The sequence below is a fragment of the Lactuca virosa genome, chromosome 6 (assembly GCF_052849685.1).
Source record: "Lactuca virosa cultivar CGN04683 chromosome 6, Lactuca_virosa_CGN04683_v6, whole genome shotgun sequence".
Taxonomy (NCBI): Eukaryota; Viridiplantae; Streptophyta; class Magnoliopsida; order Asterales; family Asteraceae; genus Lactuca; species Lactuca virosa.
In genome coordinates, this window is record NC_136431.1 from 260551634 (window position 1) to 260571240 (window position 19607).

Sequence of the window (19607 nt, forward strand, 5' to 3'; positions counted from 1 at the left end):
CATAAGGAGCTGATGAAACTGGAATCCAGTCGTCTTCTGGACATCAAACAAAAATCGAGATGTAAATGGTCTTTAAAGGGAGACGAGAACACAGGTTACTTTCACGGTCTCATCAACAAAAATCTCAGATCATAAAGACTTTCAGGTATAAAAATAAACGGTTTTTGGATCACAGGCCCAGAAAAAAATCAAATGTGAAGCATTTAACCACTTCTCCAAAAAAATTCAGTGAAACATCTAACAACAGACCCAATTTCCTCAGTGACAAGTTCAGGAAACTGTCGGGTACTATCAAGCAGAATTTAGAGGAGCCATTCACCATGGAGGAAGTTAGAGGTACAGTATGGCTATATGGTGTGGATAAAGCCCCTGGACCAGATGGGTTCACCTTTGCATTTCTTAAAAAACATTGGGAAACCGTTAGATCTGACATCTACATGGCTGTTAAACAATTCGAAAACACGGGGAAGGTTGACAGAGGATGTAATTCATCATTCATCATTCTAATTCCTAAACTAGGTGATCCAAACACCTTGGACGACTACCGCCCAATAGTTTAATTGGATGTTTGTATAAGATTATCTCCAATGTGTTAGCTGAGAGATTAAAATCAGTCGTATCTCATGTAATCAGTCCCACACAATCCGCATTTATTAAAGATCGCAATATCCTTGATGGACCCTTGCTCATAAACGAGGTTATCTCATTACAAAAAAAAACAAGTCTAAGGCGTTCCTCTTCAAAATAGACTTTGAAAAGGCATTCGCTGCATAAATTTGGATTATCTGGAACGGATCAAATGGATTTTGGTCAAAAATGGCGACAATGGATCAGGGGTTGCCTCTCTTTAGCTTAACTGAACTAAGCATCCCTTTTAAGTCTTAGTTTATTACAACTAGACAATACAACAATACCTGTAATCAATTTCCGATAAAAAAATTTGATGTTTAATGAAATACTATCACGATACAGGGTATAACTAAGCACTTATCCAACTTCCTTTGAACTAAATAATCCTTAACAAACCTTAGTTTGTAACTAGACCAAATCACAATACATGTAATTCATTTTCAATACAAACATCTTATTCATGCAATACTATCGCAATACAGGTAGTGGTGTTCGACTGGATGGATCGGTTCCATCCGATCCAATTAAGTGAATCCAAATTGATTTCGGTTTTCAAACTATAGATCCGATTCAATCTGATCCAGTTATAATTCAATTGGATCGGTTTTTATAATTAATGTTTTTTTTCAAAAACCAAAACATTTTAAAACGATATATAATTATAATATTATCCAATTTTTACTGAAGAAGTAAAAACAAATTATTTAGTTGTTATTTAAAATTTATATACAACGACTAAGAAGGTATATTATAGTTTAATATTTTATAGATAAAAAACTTTTGAGAGAAAATGCATATTAATATTTTTTATTAGGTAAAACTTTTTGAAGTTATTTAAAAAATAATTTATAAAACTAATAAATAATTATAAATATATTTAAAATAAATAAATAATAATTGTTATTTGGTTTTTTTGGACTACTCGGTTCTTATTTTATAAATCAAAATCAATCCTAAATCCAAAATAATAATTCGGTTTTGTTGAAACCAATCCAAATATCCAAATATCTTAACCAAATAGTCCAATCCAAATTGTACAATTAGACAATTTGATTTTATCCAAATAATGAACAGCCTTAAATACAGAGTATGACTACACATTTGTTCAACTTACTTGGAAACTAAACATCCTTTATACGTCTTAGTTTAAAACTAGACAAGACTACAATTCATGAAATCAATTCCCTATACAAATCCATGTTTATGTAATACTATCATAATACAATGTATATATTTACCACAGAGTATTAGATATTTAGTATGCATTAATCTTTTAAGTAATAATACTTCCATTAAGATTGTCATGTAATAATATTGTATATACACTTGTAATGTCCCAAAATACTAAGTAAAGTTTTTTGTTTTAAAACAACCAAAACCATCAACCATTCATTTCACAAACCATCAAAGTATGTCAATGTAGAAAATAGTTATTAGAGTACAATCCAAAATCATAAAATGCAGAACAAGCGTAGATGCCGTTCCATCAGGTCGGGCTCTTCCCCTTCGAACCGTAATGTAACATCCCAAAAATACCAGCTAAAAATTTCATTTTTAAATTAGGTTAATACATAAAAACATCGTTACAAAACATTCATAATATTAATTCATGTCTGAAAACCGGTAACATCATAGTAAAATATTCAGAGTACATCCCAGAAAATCCATAGTGCGGAAACAAGAGTGTGTGTGATATGCCGCTACCGCGCCGACTCCTTTCCCCTAGCTGAAGAGGTACCTGAAAACAAAACTATAAAACGTAAGCACGAAGCTTAGTGAGTTCCCCCAACGAACCTCATACCATACAATCACATAGCATACATGTCTGCCGGGCATTTCTGGGTGCCCGACCTTCCCCTTCGGTCCTGTCGACCGGATACTGCCTAGCATATCTGGGTGCTGGCCTACCCCTTCGGTCCTGTCGACCGGATCGGGGACTGTTTCACCCCCTACTACTACTACCACATAATAACATATCACATAACCCATACATCATAATCTGCTAGCACATAAAGCATATCAGGTAGTAACAAACCTAGATGATTATCACACAGACAGTCATCTATCATACGACTCCTACTAGTGGGTTGGCATTGTGGCCTTAGACCCACTTTTACTGGAAGGTAACTCACCTCGAGGGTAGCTGCTGAAAACCCGCTCAACCTACGCCTGGCTGCCGCACCGGTAACCCTCCGGCTATAAATCTGTAATCATGGATTAGGTACTCATAAATACCCCTTAGGTCAAATGACTGGTCAAAGTCAACTTCTTGGTCAAAGTCAACTCTCTGAGTGACTGGACTCGCCGGGTCCATATAGCGACTCGCCGAGTCCTTCTACGTCTAGCCCGACTCTGACTCATCGGGTCCTTGTTCCCACTCACTGAGTCAGCCTGACTCGCTAAACGGGGACAACTAACAAACCCGCGACTGGACTCGCCGAGTCCAAGGGGGGACTCGCCGAGTCCGACGAACAGATCTCACAATTCGCTCCAATCTTCCATCAGAACATCAACCTTGGAGATTTGGAGATTTGGAGATTCTGGGACTATAGCTACACGTTAAATTGCTAATTCCACGTGCGACTACGAAGGGTTGGACCTCCTACACTTAAACCCTTCTTATCCTAGTGACAGTTCATATGACTCGCCGAGTTTGAAGAACAACTCGCCGAGTTCAAGGCTATATTCAAGGGACTCGCCGAGTTTGAAGAACGACTCGCCGAGTACCAGGCAATCTTCATAGGACTCGCCGAGTTGTTCATCCAACTCGTCGAGTCTAAGGCCATCTTCATGGAACTCGTCGAGTGCACTTTAGCACTCGCCGAGTTCCCTTCGACTCTTCACCCAATCTGGCCAAATCTGAGAATGCAACTGATCCAACTCATGGGTCTCAGTTCCTAGGGTCTGGTTATCACATATACACACGAAATCTGGGGGTTTTAAGGCTTGAAGATCAACCATTGGGGACAAAAAGGAACCTAAGAGCTAATGAGCAAAGTGAGGGTTTTATTACCTGATTTGATGCCTTCCCCAGAGTAGATTTCGGATCTACCTTCACTTCTGGAACACTCCAACTTCCTCCTTCTTCTTCTAAGCTCCAAAACCTTCTTTGGAAGATCAAAATCACTCAAGAACACTAAAGGAGCTAGGGTTGTTCTCTACTGCTCTCTAGGAGGAAAATGGGACGAAATGGGTGTTTTAGAATGGGTAAAATAGGGTGCAATGTCTGAAAATAGAGTATCATCCAGACAGGTGGACTCGCCGAGTCCATATGTCGACTCGCCGAATTCCCAGCTTAAATCCCGTGTCCACCTCGCTGCTACTCGGCGAGTCGGGACGCAGACTCGCCGAGTTCATGGCAAAAATTTAAGAAACTACTTAAATAAAATCGTACCAGGAATCCGGTGTTACAAATCTCCCCCACTTATTTTAGACTTCGTCCTCGAAGTCTGCCGTTCCCTCTTGGAACAGCTCCGGATAATGCTCCACCATCTCATCTGCGGGCTCCCAAGTCCATTCCGAGCCCTTCCGGTGCTGCCATTGCACCTTCACCAGCTCCACCCTCTTGTTCCTCAGTTCCTTCGACTTCCGGTCTAGGATAGCCACAGGCCGCTCGATATAATTCAGGCTGTCATCAACCTGGATGTCCTCCAAAGGTACCACCGCTGAGTCGTCCACCAGGCACTTCCGCAGCTGGGAGACGTGGAAAGTGTTGTGGATCTGACTGAGTTCGGCTGGCAGATCCAGCCGGTATGCCACCTTGCCCACTCGGGCTGCAACCCTAAACGGTCCAATATACCTGGGACCCAACTTGCCCCGCTTCCTAAATCGGATGGCGCCCTTTCAAGGCGACACTTTCAGGAGAACCATATCCCCAACCTTGAACTCCAAGTCTGATCGGCGCCTATCGGCATAACTCTTCTGCCGACTCTGAGCAGTCTGAAGCCTGCTCCGGACCTGCTGAATCTTCTCTGTCGTCTTGAGCACTACTTCGGTGCTCCCCGTGACTCTCTGTCCAACCTCGCCCCAACATATCGGGGTCCTGCACTTCCTCCCGTACAACATCTCGAAGGGAGGACAGTCAATACTCGTGTGATAGCTGTTATTCTATGAAAACTCGGCTAAAGGAAGATAGGTATCCCAGCTACCACCGAAGTCTAAAACACACGCCCGCAGCATGTCCTCCAGAGTCTGGTTGGTCCGCTCGCTCTGGCCATCCGTCTGCGGGTGGAAGGTTGTACTAAAATGCAGACGAGTACCCAGCTCGTCATGAAACTTCTTCTAGAACCTGGAAGTGAACCGCACATCCCTATCCGAAATCACTGAAACTGGCACCCCATGCCGTGTCACTACCTCTCTGATGTAGATATCGGCCAATTTCTCGGCCGAGATGCTCTCCTGAATCGGGATAAAGTGGGTGCTCTTGGTCAACCGATCGACGATGACCCATATCGAATCCACTCCCCGCGCGGTCTTCGGAAGCTTGGTGATGAAATCCATCGTGATGTCTTCCCATTTCCACAGCGGGATATCCAACGGCTGCATCTTGCCGTGCAGTCTCTGGTGTTCGGCCTTGACCTTCCTGCAGGTCAGGCACCGCTCAACGTACCATGCTACATCCCGCTTCATGCAGGGCCACCAATAGTCCAGACGAAGATCCCTATACATCTTCGTTGCCCCTGGATGAATGGAGAATCGGGATTTGTGCGCCTCCTCCATCAGAACCTGGCGCACGCCTCCGAGGTATGGAACCCACACCCTGCGGTGTAATGTCAATAATCCCCTGCTGTCATGGTCGAAGGAGGAAACCTGTCCCACAATCCGCTCACTCTTCCGATGTTCCTCCTTCATAGCCTGCTGCTGAGCCTCCCGGATCCGCTCCAGAAGCGGAGTCACCACCGTCATCCTCAAACAGATATCCCTGATCGGTGCTGCCTTGCGGCTAAGCGCATCGGCCACGACATTGGCCTTCCCTGGGTGGTAGAGGATCTCACAATCGTAATCCTTTACCACATCAAGCCACCGACGCTGCCTCATATTCAGATTTGGCTGGTCCATGAGGTACCTCAAACTCTTGTGGTCCGTGTAAATCGTACAGCGAACCCCATAGAGGTAATGACGCCAAATCTTGAGGGCGAACACAACGGCCCCCAACTCCAAATCATGTGTCGGGTAGTTCGCCTCGTGAGGCTTCAGCTGCCTCGACGCGTAGGCGATGACATGCCCTTTCTGCATCAATATTGCGCCCAAACCTGAGGTGTACGCATCGCAGTATACAACAAAATTCTCCATGCCCTCTGGCAAGGCTAAGATTGGCGCCTCGCACAATCTCTGTCTCAGTGTCTCGAATGCTGCCTGCTGCTCAGGCCCCCAACGAAAGACCACGGCCTTCCTCGTTAACCTGGTCAGGGGTAATGTTATCTTGGAGAAATCCTGGATGAATCTCCGATAGTAGCCAGCCAATCCCAGGAAACTCCGAATCTCAGATGGAGATTTCGGAACCTCCCATCTCATCACGGCCTCCACCTTGGCCGGATCCACCGAAATCCCGTTCTGGTTGACAAGGTGCCCAAGAAACTGCACCTCGCACAACCAGAACTCACACTTGGAGAACTTGGCATACAAGTTCTCCCTCCTCAAGGTCTCTAGAACCTCTCGCAAATGCTCCTCATGCTGCTCTCGCGTCTTGGAGTAAACCAAGATATCATCAATAAATACTATCACCGACCGGTCTAACATCGATCTACACACGCGGTTCATGAGGTCCATGAACGCGGCAGGAGCATTGGTGAGCCCGAAAGGCATCACCACGAACTCATAGTGGCCATAACGTGTCCGAAATGCCGTCTTCTGCACATCCTCCTCTCTGACCCTCGCCTGGTGATACCCTGAACGCAAATCTATCTTGGAGAACCAAGATGCTCCCTGAAGCTGGTCAAAGAGGTCGTCAATCCTCGGGAGTGGGTAGCGGTTCTTCACCGTTACCTTATTCAGCTCCCTATAATCGATACACATCCGATGCGACCCGTCCTTCTTCTTCACAAACAGAATCGGGGCTCCCCAGGGTGAACTGCTCGGTCGAATGAAACCCCTGTCTAACAGCTCCTGAAGCTGTGTAGACAACTCCTGCATCTCAGGAGGAGCCAACCGATACGGTGCCTTGGCTATCGGAGCCGCACCAGGGACTAGGTCGATCCTGAACTCCACCTGTCGCTCCGGAGGTATCCCAGGCAGCTCCTCGGGGAATACATCCGCGAACTCTCGTACTACGGGCACATCGCCCACCGTCGCCTTACCCGCCTCCCGGGTGTCCATGACATATGCGACATATCCTGCGCAACCCTGCTGAAGGTAACGCCTTGCCCTCGCTGCCGAACAGAAGGCTGGCCCTCGCTGTGATCTCTCACCCTGAATTACTAACTCTCCCCCACTTGGGGCTCTGACTCGTACTAACTGCTGCGCGCAATCTATCACTGCCCCATTGGGACTCAGCCAATCCATACCAATAATGACCTTGTTTCCCCGCAATGGAATGGGAACTAGGTCAACCAAATACCGCTCTTCGAACAACCTCAATACACAATCTCGGAAGACCTCTGATGCTCGCACCGACCGGTCGTCCGCAATCTCTACCTCTAAAGGGCAATCCAACATGCCCGAGGACTCAGGAAACTTCTTGCTAAGTGCAAGAGAAACAAAGGATCGGGTAGCCCCCGAATCAAACAACACCTGGACTGGAATACCGTTCACATGGAACGATCCTAAACGTATATACACAGAGCACATATCAATATCATAAATCTCATATAAATAGGTCAGAGGGAAAGAATCATACCCGTCACCACATCGGGTGCAGCGCGTGCCTCCTCGGCTGTCAGCTGAAATGCCCGGCTCCTCACCACCGGAGCCTCTGCCTTGCCCTGCCGGCCATCCGTAATCCGCAGGGTCGCTGGAGCTGGCGCCTGTACTGGCGCTGCTGCTGTCAACTGAGGGCAATTGGCCCTCTTGTGGCCCCTCTGGTTGCAGTGGAAACACAGCAACTCGGACGTCTGAAATACCGGAGTAGGAGCAGTACAATCCCTGCTAAAGTGCCCCGTCTTGCCGCACTTGTAGCAGCCTGACGATCCTAACCTGCATGGTCCCTCATGCGACTTGCCGCATTTCCTGCAGCGGCTACGACTCGATGGGCCTCTTGGGCCCGGATCTGATCCCTTGGGCTTCTTCCCCGAAGCCCCAGTCATCTGTCCCTCCTCAGCCTTTCTCTTCAGAATGTGACCCAGATCAATCTCCCTCTCCCTTGCCCTGGCAATCATGGACTCCAGGGTAGGGCAAGCTGAAAAACTGACATGCTCCCGGATGTCGGCTTGGAGCATGTCGTGGTAGCGGGTCCTCCTCATGTCCTCATCACCCGCGTACTGAGGTACCAGTAACGCCCTCTCCCGGAACTTGGCGGTGATCTCCGCCACTGTCTCTGTCGTCTGCCTCATATCCAAGAACTCCCGTGCCAACTGTTGGAGCTCCACCGCAGGTGCGAACTCCGTCCTGAATCGTGTCATAAAGTCCGGCCATGTCATAGCCTCAATGGCCGCGGCTCCCAAAGAGTCACAAACCGACTCCCACCAATCTCTAGCTCTGTCACGTAGACACCCTGCTGCAAATCGTACCTTCGACCCCTCGGGGTAGAAGCTGATCAGCTGTGCAGACTCAAGGTCTGCAATCCATCGTCTGGCAGCAATGGGGTCCTTCGCCCCATGGAAATCTGATGCTCCACTACCCCTGAAGTCCTTAAAGGACAGTGTGCGTGGTCCTGACTGGCTAGCCGCCATATCACTCCTGAACGCCCTGAGACGATCCTCCATCAACTCTACAATACCCTCCTTGATCGACCCGAAGATGATGGGAGTCGACTCAAGGATGCCCATGGTAATCTCTGACGCGATGAACTCGCGTAGACCCTCATCAACTGGTTCGGACCCTGAACCCGAACCCGATCCTGATCCTGAGCCTCCCTCTCCCTGTCGTGTGGTCACCATACTGCAAAACATAGCATAACCACCATCAAACTATATTCCACTAACGAGGCTTACATACATATCACAAGTCCCCGGTCTCGTCTCGGCCCTTTTTGAATCGAGTACGGATCCTTCGCTTTCAGTAGTACGGGCCCATACTACCTTCCACGTCTATCCGTACTTTCCTCAAGAATTGCCTCAACTCAACCAAGTCCTTTCTACTAATACTGCGGTTCTCGTACTACTCTCGCCCTAGGCTTGCCCTAAGTAATCGCCATCCCACTCTCTGCCATCAGCTGCACAAGAAGTCCCTGCTTTCTTTCCCTAACTAGCTCGCGAATACTATTACATATTACTCAGACTAGATAATTCTTCGAATGAGAGGTCCTACCCTACAACGGTTGGACTCAGACAAGAGCTGCGAAGCAGGGCTAGACCCAACCTTCTGAAATTATTTAGTCCTTGCATTATGTAACGTAACATATTCGTTTACTAGTTAGTGAGAGACAACTAGAACTCCTAAAAGCACATAGCAAGCAGCATTCGTGCATTGAGTACACATAATCAAGTATATACTATTCTGGCTATCATACTGACTGATCTGTACTAGCATGCAATTCTCATAAAGCTGGAACACATAAAGCAGGCACATAAGGCATCATTCCTAGATCCTTAGTCCTATTCTAGCATGTTGTTCTACTGAAACTGGAACTGATAATCATAACAATAACTTATATGGGTACTTTGAGGAAAACTTACTTGAGCTCGGCCGGTCGCGCACATCACACACCTTGTTCTTTCTTTCTCGAAACTCTTTTACTTAGTCTTTAGAAAAATCATTTCTTTATAAAAATCTTTTAATCCCTCGATTTGAGTCCGGACACCCCCGAAGGTGTGTCCGAATCCCTCAAACCAGGGCTCTGATACCAACTTGTAACATCCCAAAAATACCAGCTAAAATTTTCATTTTTAAATTAGGTTAATACATAAAAACATCGTTACAAAACATTCATAATATTAATTCATGTCTGAAAACCGGTAACATCATAGTAAAATATTCATAGTACATCCCAGAAAATCCATAGTGCGGAAACAAGAGTGTGTGTGATATGCCGCTACCGCGCCGGCTCCTTTCCCCTAGCTGAAGAGGTACCTGAAAACAAAACTATAAAACGTAAGCACGAAGCTTAGTGAGTTCCCCCAACGAACCTCATACCATACAATCACATAGCATACATGTCTGCCGGGCATTTCTGGGTGCCCGACCTTCCCCTTCGGTCCTGTCGACCGGATACTGCCTAGCATATCTGGGTGCTGGCCTACCCCTTCGGTCCTGTCGACCGGATCGGGGACTGTTTCACCCCCTACTACTACTACCACATAATAACATATCACATAACCCATACATCATAATCTGCTAGCACATAAAGCATATCAGGTAGTAACAAACCTAGATGATTATCACACAGACAGTCATCTATCATACGACTCCTACTAGTGGGCTGGCATTGTGGCCTTAGACCCACTTTTACTGGAAGGTAACTCACCTCGAGGGTAGCTGCTGAAAACCCGCTCAACCTACGCCTGGCTGCCGCACCGGTAACCCTCCGGCTATAAATCTGTAATCATGGATTAGGTACTCATAAATACCCCTTAGGTCAAATGACTGGTCAAAGTCAACTTCTTGGTCAAAGTCAACTCTCTGATTGACTGGACTCACCGGGTCCATATAGCGACTCGCCGAGTCCTTCTACGTCTAGCCCGACTCTGACTCATCGGGTCCCTGTTCCCACTCACTAAGTCAGCCTGACTCGCTAAACGGGGACAACTAACAAACCCGCGACTGGACTCGCCGAGTCCAAGGGGGGACTCGCCGAGTCCGACGAACAGATCTCACAATTCGCTCCAATCTTCCATCAGAACATCAACCTTGGAGATTTGGAGATTCTGGGACTATAGCTACACGTTAAATTGCTAATTCCACGTGCGACTACGAAGGGTTGGACCTCCTACACTTAAACCCTTCTTATCCTAGTGACAGTTCATATGACTCGCCGAGTTTGAAGAACAACTCGCCGAGTTCAAGGCTATATTCAAGGGACTCGCCGAGTTTGAAGAACGACTCGCCGAGTACCAGGCAATCTTCATAGGACTCGCCAAGTTGTTCATCCAACTCGTCGAGTCTAAGGCCATCTTCATGGAACTCGCCGAGTGCACTTTGGCACACGCCGAGTTCCCTTCGACTCTTCACCCAATCTGGCCAAATCTGAGACATGCAACTGATCCAACTCATGGGTCTCAGTTCCTAGGGTCTGGTTATCACATATACACACGAAATCTGGGGGTTTTAAGGCTTGAAGATCAACCATTGGGGAAAAAAAGGAACCTAAGAGCTAATGAGCAAAGTGAGGGTTTTATTACCTGATTTGATGCCTTCCCCAGAGTAGATTTCGGATCTACCTTCACTTCTGGAACACTCCAACTTCCTCCTTCTTCTTCTAAGCTCCAAAACCTTCTTTGGAAGATCAAAATCACTCAAGAACACTAAAGGAGCTAGGGTTGTTCTCTACTGCTCTCTGGGAGGAAAATGGGACGAAATGGGTGTTTTAGAATGGGTAAAATAGGGTGCAATGTCTGAAAATAGAGTATCATCCAGACAGGTGGACTCGCCGAGTCCATATGTCGACTCGCCGAGTTCCCAGCTTAAATCCCGTGTCCACCTCGCTGCTACTTGGCGAGTCGGGACGCAGACTCGCCGAGTTCATGGCAAAAATTTAAGAAAATACTTAAATAAAATCGTACCAGGAATCCGGTGTTACACGTAAGTACCTGAAAAACATTTTAAGCACAAAGCTTAGTGAGTTCCCCAAAATATCACATACCATACATATAACGGGCCCCACCCGGCATCGGGCCGCGCCCGGTACAGATCTATCAGTAACATGCGATGGACTATGCCCAACACATTCATCAGTCCTTGCCCGGTATACATATAAACACATAAAATACTTGCAAGAGTCACACAGATAGCTAGCATCCTATAACATAAATCATCGGGTCAGCATTAGTGACTTCGACCCGTAAATATTGTGAGGAGACTCACCTCAATCTGATGATAAACAAATCACACACTCGAGCTACTGCTACCACTGCTCCTCACATTGAACATATCCAAAAATCAACCCTAATTAATAATCAGGGTAATAACTGATAATCAAAGATCCAAAACATATGTTTTCTTACTGAGGGTAAAAGGTCATTCTACCCTCTCCAAGCTAGACCCAACTAAGCACGGCCCAAAACTCATAATGACCTAAGGGCTAAAAATCGCCCAAAAGGGCTTCTAGGAGTACGTCATGTGTACCTCCCCATTACGCCCTGCGTACTGGGCTTCAATAGAAAGGGAAACGGGGAAAAGCCTGTTACGTCATGCGTACCCCAGGGTTACTCCCGGCGTACCACCCAGATGCCAAAAATCCATTTTAAGCACTTAATACCCAAAATCTAAATGTCCAATTCACATATCTAATTCTTGGGAAGGTCCTAACTGATAAAGTTGACAACTTTAAGCTTTTGCATGACTTAATAGAGCCCAAAACCAAACCCTAGGTTCATAACTTCACAAAATGACCAACAATTCATGCATGGGTGGACTATAATTCTCAAGATCCGATTTTTATGACTTAACAACCTCAAAAATGGCTACAAATGATGCCTAAAGGTTCTGGAGTAGCTCATACTCACAAGTAGGGTTGTAAACGAACACGAACGAGGCTTGTTCATGTCCGTTCGTTTAAGTTAGTCGAACAAATGAACGAACACGAACGAGTTTTCTTGTTCATGTTCGTTCATTTAACAGATTACATTGTTCATGTTCGTTCGTTCATGCTCATGAACATGCTAAACGAACATAAATGAACAAAGATTAAAAAAACATAATTGAAGATATATGAACATAAATGAACATATAATACACTAATATAATCAAACACAATTAAGCATATGTGAACATAAAATGAACTTATATGAACGAAAATAAACGAACATTCACGAACATAATTGAACGAACGAGACCATTGTTCATGTTCGTTTGTTTAACTAACGAACGATAATTTGTGTTCATGTTCGTTTATTTATTAAATAAACGAACATAAACGAACTTTCCGTCGAACGGTTCACGAACAGTTCTTTGAACGTTCGGTTCGTTTACAGCCCTACTCACAAGAACCAAAGCCACGGGACAAAAAACTCATAAGAATTCACCAACCAACAAGATCTAGCAATTGAACCATCAAAGTGGGAGCTTTTTACCTTCTGGAGAAACTAGATGAACAACACAATATGGATCTACAAGTAATGAACCTCCAAGAGCTCCTCCAAAGATCAACTTCTTTACAAACACACAAAAATATCACTCTAATAGCTTCACGAACCTCACAAGGTGGCTAGGGTTTTGAAATGGTGCTTTGGGACAGTGGGGGCTGGTGATGAGAGAGGCCTCAAGGACTTAAGGTTCTTTAAATAGGGTCCAAACCCTAAAAATGAGGTTTTGGGGCATGTGTGAGTATGCCCTGCGTACCACTTAAGTACGCCCTATGTACTCAAAAGAGTCTCGACATGAGTTACGCTAGGCGTGTCATGGAGTACGCCTCGCGTAAGGACCAAAAATGCAACATTTTTATATTTTAAGCCAAAAATGAAAATACTTGGGAACACGAGTGTTACAATACTTAACACATATATAACAATAACTGGCTCGCACAGTGTATGTTTTATAATATTACTAAATATACATGTAACACATGTTCCAGATAATTCGCACATAAGCTTTCAGCTGATATTTAATACTTTTAATAAATACTTGTATTTAAATCATATTCATGAAAGTAACTATGCACCCACCTGATTAAGGCGAAAGATTCGCGAGAAAGTTAGCTCATTGACTAACTTCAACTTTTCCCTTTTAAACGACCTAAATACTAATATTACTATGCTTCAATATGTTTTCATATTTATAAGGTTATATTAACTATTTCCTAGAGTCCTCAATAATCCCAAGAAATATCAATCTATCAAATAAGGAATCACCGGGTAAGATGATATTAGAGATAGGATCCGTTTGGTATATAAATATACTGTTTGAAAAATCCACTTTAAACACCTCACTAAGATCTAGCCTCGACGTGTACTACAACTTTCCTTTAGATCTCAACAGCTAATTTGCAATCTAATTTTACTTTGCAGTCTAAAAAGATAACACTGTAAAAAGACCTTGCGAAATTCATAAATTCTTCATATGAACTCCGTTATCGACGTTATTTAAATCAACATATTTGTATTTACAAGGATATCAACTCCCGTTTACATTATTTTGACTAACAAGTAACCAATCCTCGTTTCATATTTTATCACACACAGTTGTACTGTGTTGAACACGAAACTTCAAAAAATCATAATTTCTTCATACTATGTTTTGCATTCTTTATATTTGTGGGTTCGTAATCACGACTACTACAACTTTTACCAAGATTATTTCTCCTAAATGATCTTTTATTTATAAACGTCATATAACATAATTCGTTAAGTTTATAATAATGTTTTATACAAATATTTTAAGCCCATAATATTTTCCCATAAAATATGTACACAATATTCAAATATAATTATCATTTATATAACCCGTATCATGTACGAAGAACAATTATCATATTCCACAATATTTAAATATAATTATCATTTATATAACCCGTATCATGTACGAAGAACAATTATCATATTCAAGGAAATAGAATGTATCAAAATATAGAATACATTTTTTTCTATAGCCTTTAATTAAAGAAGGTGTTTGTCTTGTATTATACGACAAAAGAAATCCCCTTCTCAATTCCAACATTCTTGGACATAATATCCCATGAAAAAGCCAGATGTAATTCCTCAGGGGAAACAAACGGCTTATCATATTTAAAATGTGTAAGTAATGATAGTAAATGACAATTTATACAGACCAGACCTTATCAACAGATGTCACACTTGTGATGGAGGAGTCATTTAACCCACCATTTACATTTACATTGGGCTCAATACTCATTAAAGTCAGTTGCTTTTGTAGATCCAGTGTATGCTCAGCCTTGAAAACAAAACAATTATATAACAACATTTAATATTTTAATTAATATCAAAATACTACTTACTTGATTTGGGTGAGTACATTTGGTAATATCTGCAAAAAGGCATTGTGCATGAAACGTATGTCCACATGGGAACACATAGAACCGTGAGTCACAATGTAAAACAAAATTTGAAAGTTGCGTGAGGGGCTATTCCCGGTGGGCATCGGGAGGCCGCCATTGGGGGTGAAATTTTTCAGGGGAGCTGTTAGCAAAGATGCTAGTTTCATTAGCAACTTAGCCATAAAGAGAGCTGAAGGCGCTGTGAATTTGATGCGTCTTCTTCCACAATTGTCTGACCCGCAGAGTGAGCTCCTTCTACTTCGATCTTGTATGGGTATTGCTAAACTTCTCTTTGGGCTGAGGACATGCCAACCCGTTCACATGGAGGAGGCGGTGTTGTTCTTCGATAATGGATTACATGGGGCGATTGAGGACATTGTGGTTTGTGGTGGCGCCTTCTTTGGTGACTTACAGTGGCGACTTGCTTCCCTACCCATTCGGTTTGGTGGTTTGGGTTTACACTCGGCAGTAGAGGCTACCTCATATGCTTTTGTTGCCTCAAGGGCCCAATCGTGGGTATTGCAAGACCACATCTTGCGGGATAACGGCATTTATGGTATGGATTCTGATTATGCTTGTGCCTTAGATTCTCTTCGTAACAAGCTTCCGGACATTGACCTTAGCAGTTTTACTACTATGGACACCGCCCCCCCCCCCCCCCTAAATCCCAAAATACACTGGCGAGTGCCCTTTTTAGTAAATTATCCAAGACATGGAAGTGAATTTCAATATGACGGCTCGGCAGAAAGCAGTTTTCCAGTGTTTACGTGCACCACATGCTCAAGATTTTCTTCTAGCTATCCCTATAGATGGGCTTGACCAACATATATCTCCGGTGGAGTATCGTACCATCCTCAGATATCGACTCATGATTCCAATATTCTCAGCCGATGGGATATGTCCGGTGTGCCGCAAGGCATGTTTGGACTCTTTCGGCGAGCATGCAATTCATTGCAAAGAACTCCCGAGGTTCAAATATAGGCACGATATGGTTAGGGATGTTTTGGTCGACATATGTAAGCGTGCTGGGGTTTCCGCCAAGAAAGAGGCTCCTGTGAATTTCCTGACTGACCCGACAGAAGGAAGGTCAACCCTTAGACCAGCTGATGTTTTGATTTTTGGATGGGTTGGAGGGAAACACGCATGTGTGGACCTGACAGGGGTATCTCCTCTCGTAAGTTTGAGGGACAGGGGTTTCATGGCGAGACAGACTGCATTAAAAGCTGTTACATGCAAGGTCACCAAACATGAGAAACCGTGCATGGAAAATCAACACGCGTTCATACCATTTGCATTTGATACGTTTGGTTTCCTTGCGCCGGATGCGGTGGAGCTTCTTAGTAGACTACAACGGATCATGCATAGCCATGTTATATCCCCTAGATCTATGGATGTAGTCTTCAAAAGAATTGGTTTTACCATACAAAAGGGCTTAGCGGTGCAACTTGTTGCCCGTTTGCCTTCTCATTCGTTGTATGATGATAACTAAAACAGTTAAAAGATGATTGAAGTTTCATATAAATTATATATATATATATATATATATATATATATATATATATATATATATATATATATATAAAAGTCATCCTTTTAATATAAAAAATACACAAAGTTCAAAAATATCAAATTGACATGGAGCTTTGTCAATCGTAATTTCAGAAAAAAAATATATAAATGAAAACCAAAAAATCCATAATGATCACGCATCCCAGAATTCCTTATACATTTTTGCTATAGAGAGTGAATTTCAAAGAGCCAAAAATCAATTTGATTCTATACATATGATATCAGATTATATATACAACTCACTGCTTTTGTTAGACAGCATTAATAAAGTATGACTTCTTTCACACCCTGTTCTCGAGTTTTAAAATTAAAGAAAGGATAAGGGATTAGGAAACATATAGAAAACATCAATTACCGTCTATAAATTTGTTAACTAAATTTCAATTTTTTTATTTCAATTGAAGGGTAATCAAGCAAACAGGAATCTATATCAATACTTGAACCCCTGATGTAGTGTAGCGTAGAACCAAACAGGGCTCATGATGTAAGAATTTACACCTACTGATTGAGCTTCACATGTAATCTATATCAGTACTTTAACCCCATTAAATGATATAGTGTAGAGTAAAACCAAACAAGAATCACAAAGATGCAGGAACATGAATCACATTACCAATGTTTACAGATTTAACTTAGTCTTTTACTTTAAGAACTATTACACAAAAAGATTCACCATATCTTGAATATGATAGATTTACCCTTAGTCTTTTACTTTAAGAAGTATTGAGAGAAAAGACCATGAAGCATAATATTGAGCCATTGTTCGTTTATTCAAACCAATTGAACATAAAAAGACAATTGATCATAAAAAGGGAAAACACCGTTTACAGGAGAAGATAGATCAGAAAAATAAAATCAGTGCTTCAAGATACTACTTAATCAACCATGATTCAGATAAAGGAGATACCCTTAGATAGATTCTCTAGGAGATACCCCAAAAATCAGACATGGTAACAGTAAATCAAATGTTTGATTCCTGATTGGCTGAATGCTGATTCCACTTTTCCAGCGGACAAGAGAGAAGAAAGAAATGGAGGAACTGAGGGATATACCTGGCCAGCGGTGGAACGGTGATTGATTGCAGCAGTGGTGAAACCAGGTCCAGACTCCCGCGAACGAAGATGGGTTAATCTAATTTTGACTTTTTGTTTGAATGGTTAGTTATCGGAGATCGGTCCAAAGCCCAAATTTCAGAATATTAGGCCTGTATCTATAAAAATTAAGCCTTGACGTCATATGATTATTTTTTCTTATTTAATATATTTTTTACACAAAATATACTAAGTTCTTATAAAAATTATAATTTGATATTGTGTTTTTTTATCATATTTTGACACTGTGTATTTCAAATTTTTACAATTCTGACCACTTAACCGGTCAATCCGGTTACCTACTGACGTGGCATGACCTGGTTACCTGTTAACATGACATGCTGACGTGTCAAAATTGAATTTATTTCCCACAAAAAATACTAAGGGTGCGTTTAGTTGCGGAAAAACGGGCTGTTTTCCGGAAAAATTTTCCAAAAAAATGAGAATTTTGAAAACGCGTTTAGTTCGTCTATTTTTCTAAATTTTTCACGGAAAATGAAAATTTTCCGTTTTCTAAAATTACAAAGAAGTTGGAAATTTTTGGAAAACCAATAATTATTATTTTTCACATTTTTCTAATTCCAAAATTTTTCTAAGATAAAAACACACACTCACTCTCACCTCTACCTACCCTACATCTCTTAAACCCTTCTTCTTTTCCAAGTTGTCAAGTTTAGCCCTTAAAAGAAAGTTATGGCAAATGAGTACGCTGGGCGTACTGAAGAGTACGTTGCGCGTACTCATGCGCTTAAGTTGGATGCGGACTCGATTAGGTACGCTGGGCGTACCAAGGTTACGCCGGGCGTAACCGGCCCAGATGCAAAACCCTAATGAGACTTGAGGACTATAAAAGGAATGATATGGTCTTATCCTCAGCCACCATTTCACAGAGAAAGAAACCCTAAGAGAGGAATACCATCGTTCTAGGCTTGTGTGTGTTTTTGAGCTAGAAAGTGTCTTGGTGTGGTAGTGAAGAAGAAGAGGAAGTTCTTGTGGAGGCTAGAAGTTGGAGTACAAGCTTGGATCTGAGTTCTACAGAGAGTGGAGCTTCACTTGGAGGTAAAAAGCTCGAATCTTTCCTTATCATTTTTGTTTTGTGCTTGATGGACCAACTTTTAGGGTTTTTGGTCCCAAGGTGGAGACTTTATGAGCAAATGGCCTCCATAAGCTTAGATCTGCCTTATTTCAGTGTAATATGCGTTGTGGGTTCATAAAAATCCAATCTTGGACGTTAAGATTAAGACATGCATGAGATTAGGGCTTAATGGGGAAAGATGTTATATGTTTGAAGTGGTTGGTGACCTTTATAGCCATGCAAGGCTTAAAGGTTTCGACTTTATGACTTAAGAGGCAGTAGAGAGCCTAGATCTATGATATGAGCCCATGACTTAACCTATTCAGACCAAAAATGAAGAAAGGATGAATCTGGGACTTACGTTGGGCATAATCCCAGTACGCGCCGCGTAGGGGGTCGAGTTCCCCGACTCTGGATGATCGCGGAGTACGCCCCACGTACAGATCTGGTACGCGCCGCGTACCACCCTTCAGTTGTCTTTCGTTGACTTTTAGGGTTTGGTCAAACAATTGGACTTTTGGGACCATTAAGGGGTAAAATGGTCTTTTAGCCTTCTGAGAGGACATAGGAAGGGATTAGTCTAGCCTTGTGAGCCGTTAATGATTTGATACACACTTGTGGAGTTTTTATGTATTGTGATCTTGGGATGAATTTTATGGATTTGATATGTGATACATGGAGATTGATGATATTTATGAATGAAATTATATTTTTAAAAGTGAAAAATTGTTTTGGAATTTACGACGTTACAAGTTGGTATCAGAGCCTTGGTTTGAGGGATTCGGATGCACCTTCGGGCGCATTTGAACTCAAACTGGGCATTTGAGAAACTTTTTGAAATAAAACAAAATTTTTCTGAAGGAATAAAAGGTTGCGAAAAGACCAGAGCAGAGCAGTGTGTACGATCAGCCAGCGCCCGAACGGTGATTTCCCAAAATACCCTTATATTATGTGTTATGAGATATGATATGATATGTTATGCATGCTAGAGTAGGCTAGG

General features: G+C 42.9%; 1 protein-coding gene across 4 annotated transcripts; it reads right to left on the reverse strand.

Annotated features, from left to right (window-relative positions):
- Window positions 1-2081: 2081 nt before the first annotated feature.
- On the reverse strand, window positions 2082-17609 carry LOC145121193 (uncharacterized). 4 transcript variants are annotated; one of them, XM_079056982.1, is made up of 3 exons: window positions 17494-17609; window positions 7466-8664; window positions 2082-2368 (listed from the first exon to the last, which is right to left on the reverse strand). In XM_079056982.1, exons 2-3 carry the CDS (start codon window positions 8661-8663, stop codon window positions 2331-2333), a joined length of 1236 nt encoding a protein of 411 aa, XP_078913108.1. In that variant the 5' UTR covers window position 8664; window positions 17494-17609; the 3' UTR covers window positions 2082-2330. The 4 variants fall into 4 exon arrangements, 1 of the variants encoding a protein (XP_078913108.1); XR_013714527.1 differs by lacking the exons at window positions 2082-2368; window positions 7466-8664 and adding exons at window positions 11101-11218; window positions 11445-11471; XR_013714528.1 differs by lacking the exon at window positions 7466-8664.
- Window positions 17610-19607: the final 1998 nt, after the last annotated feature.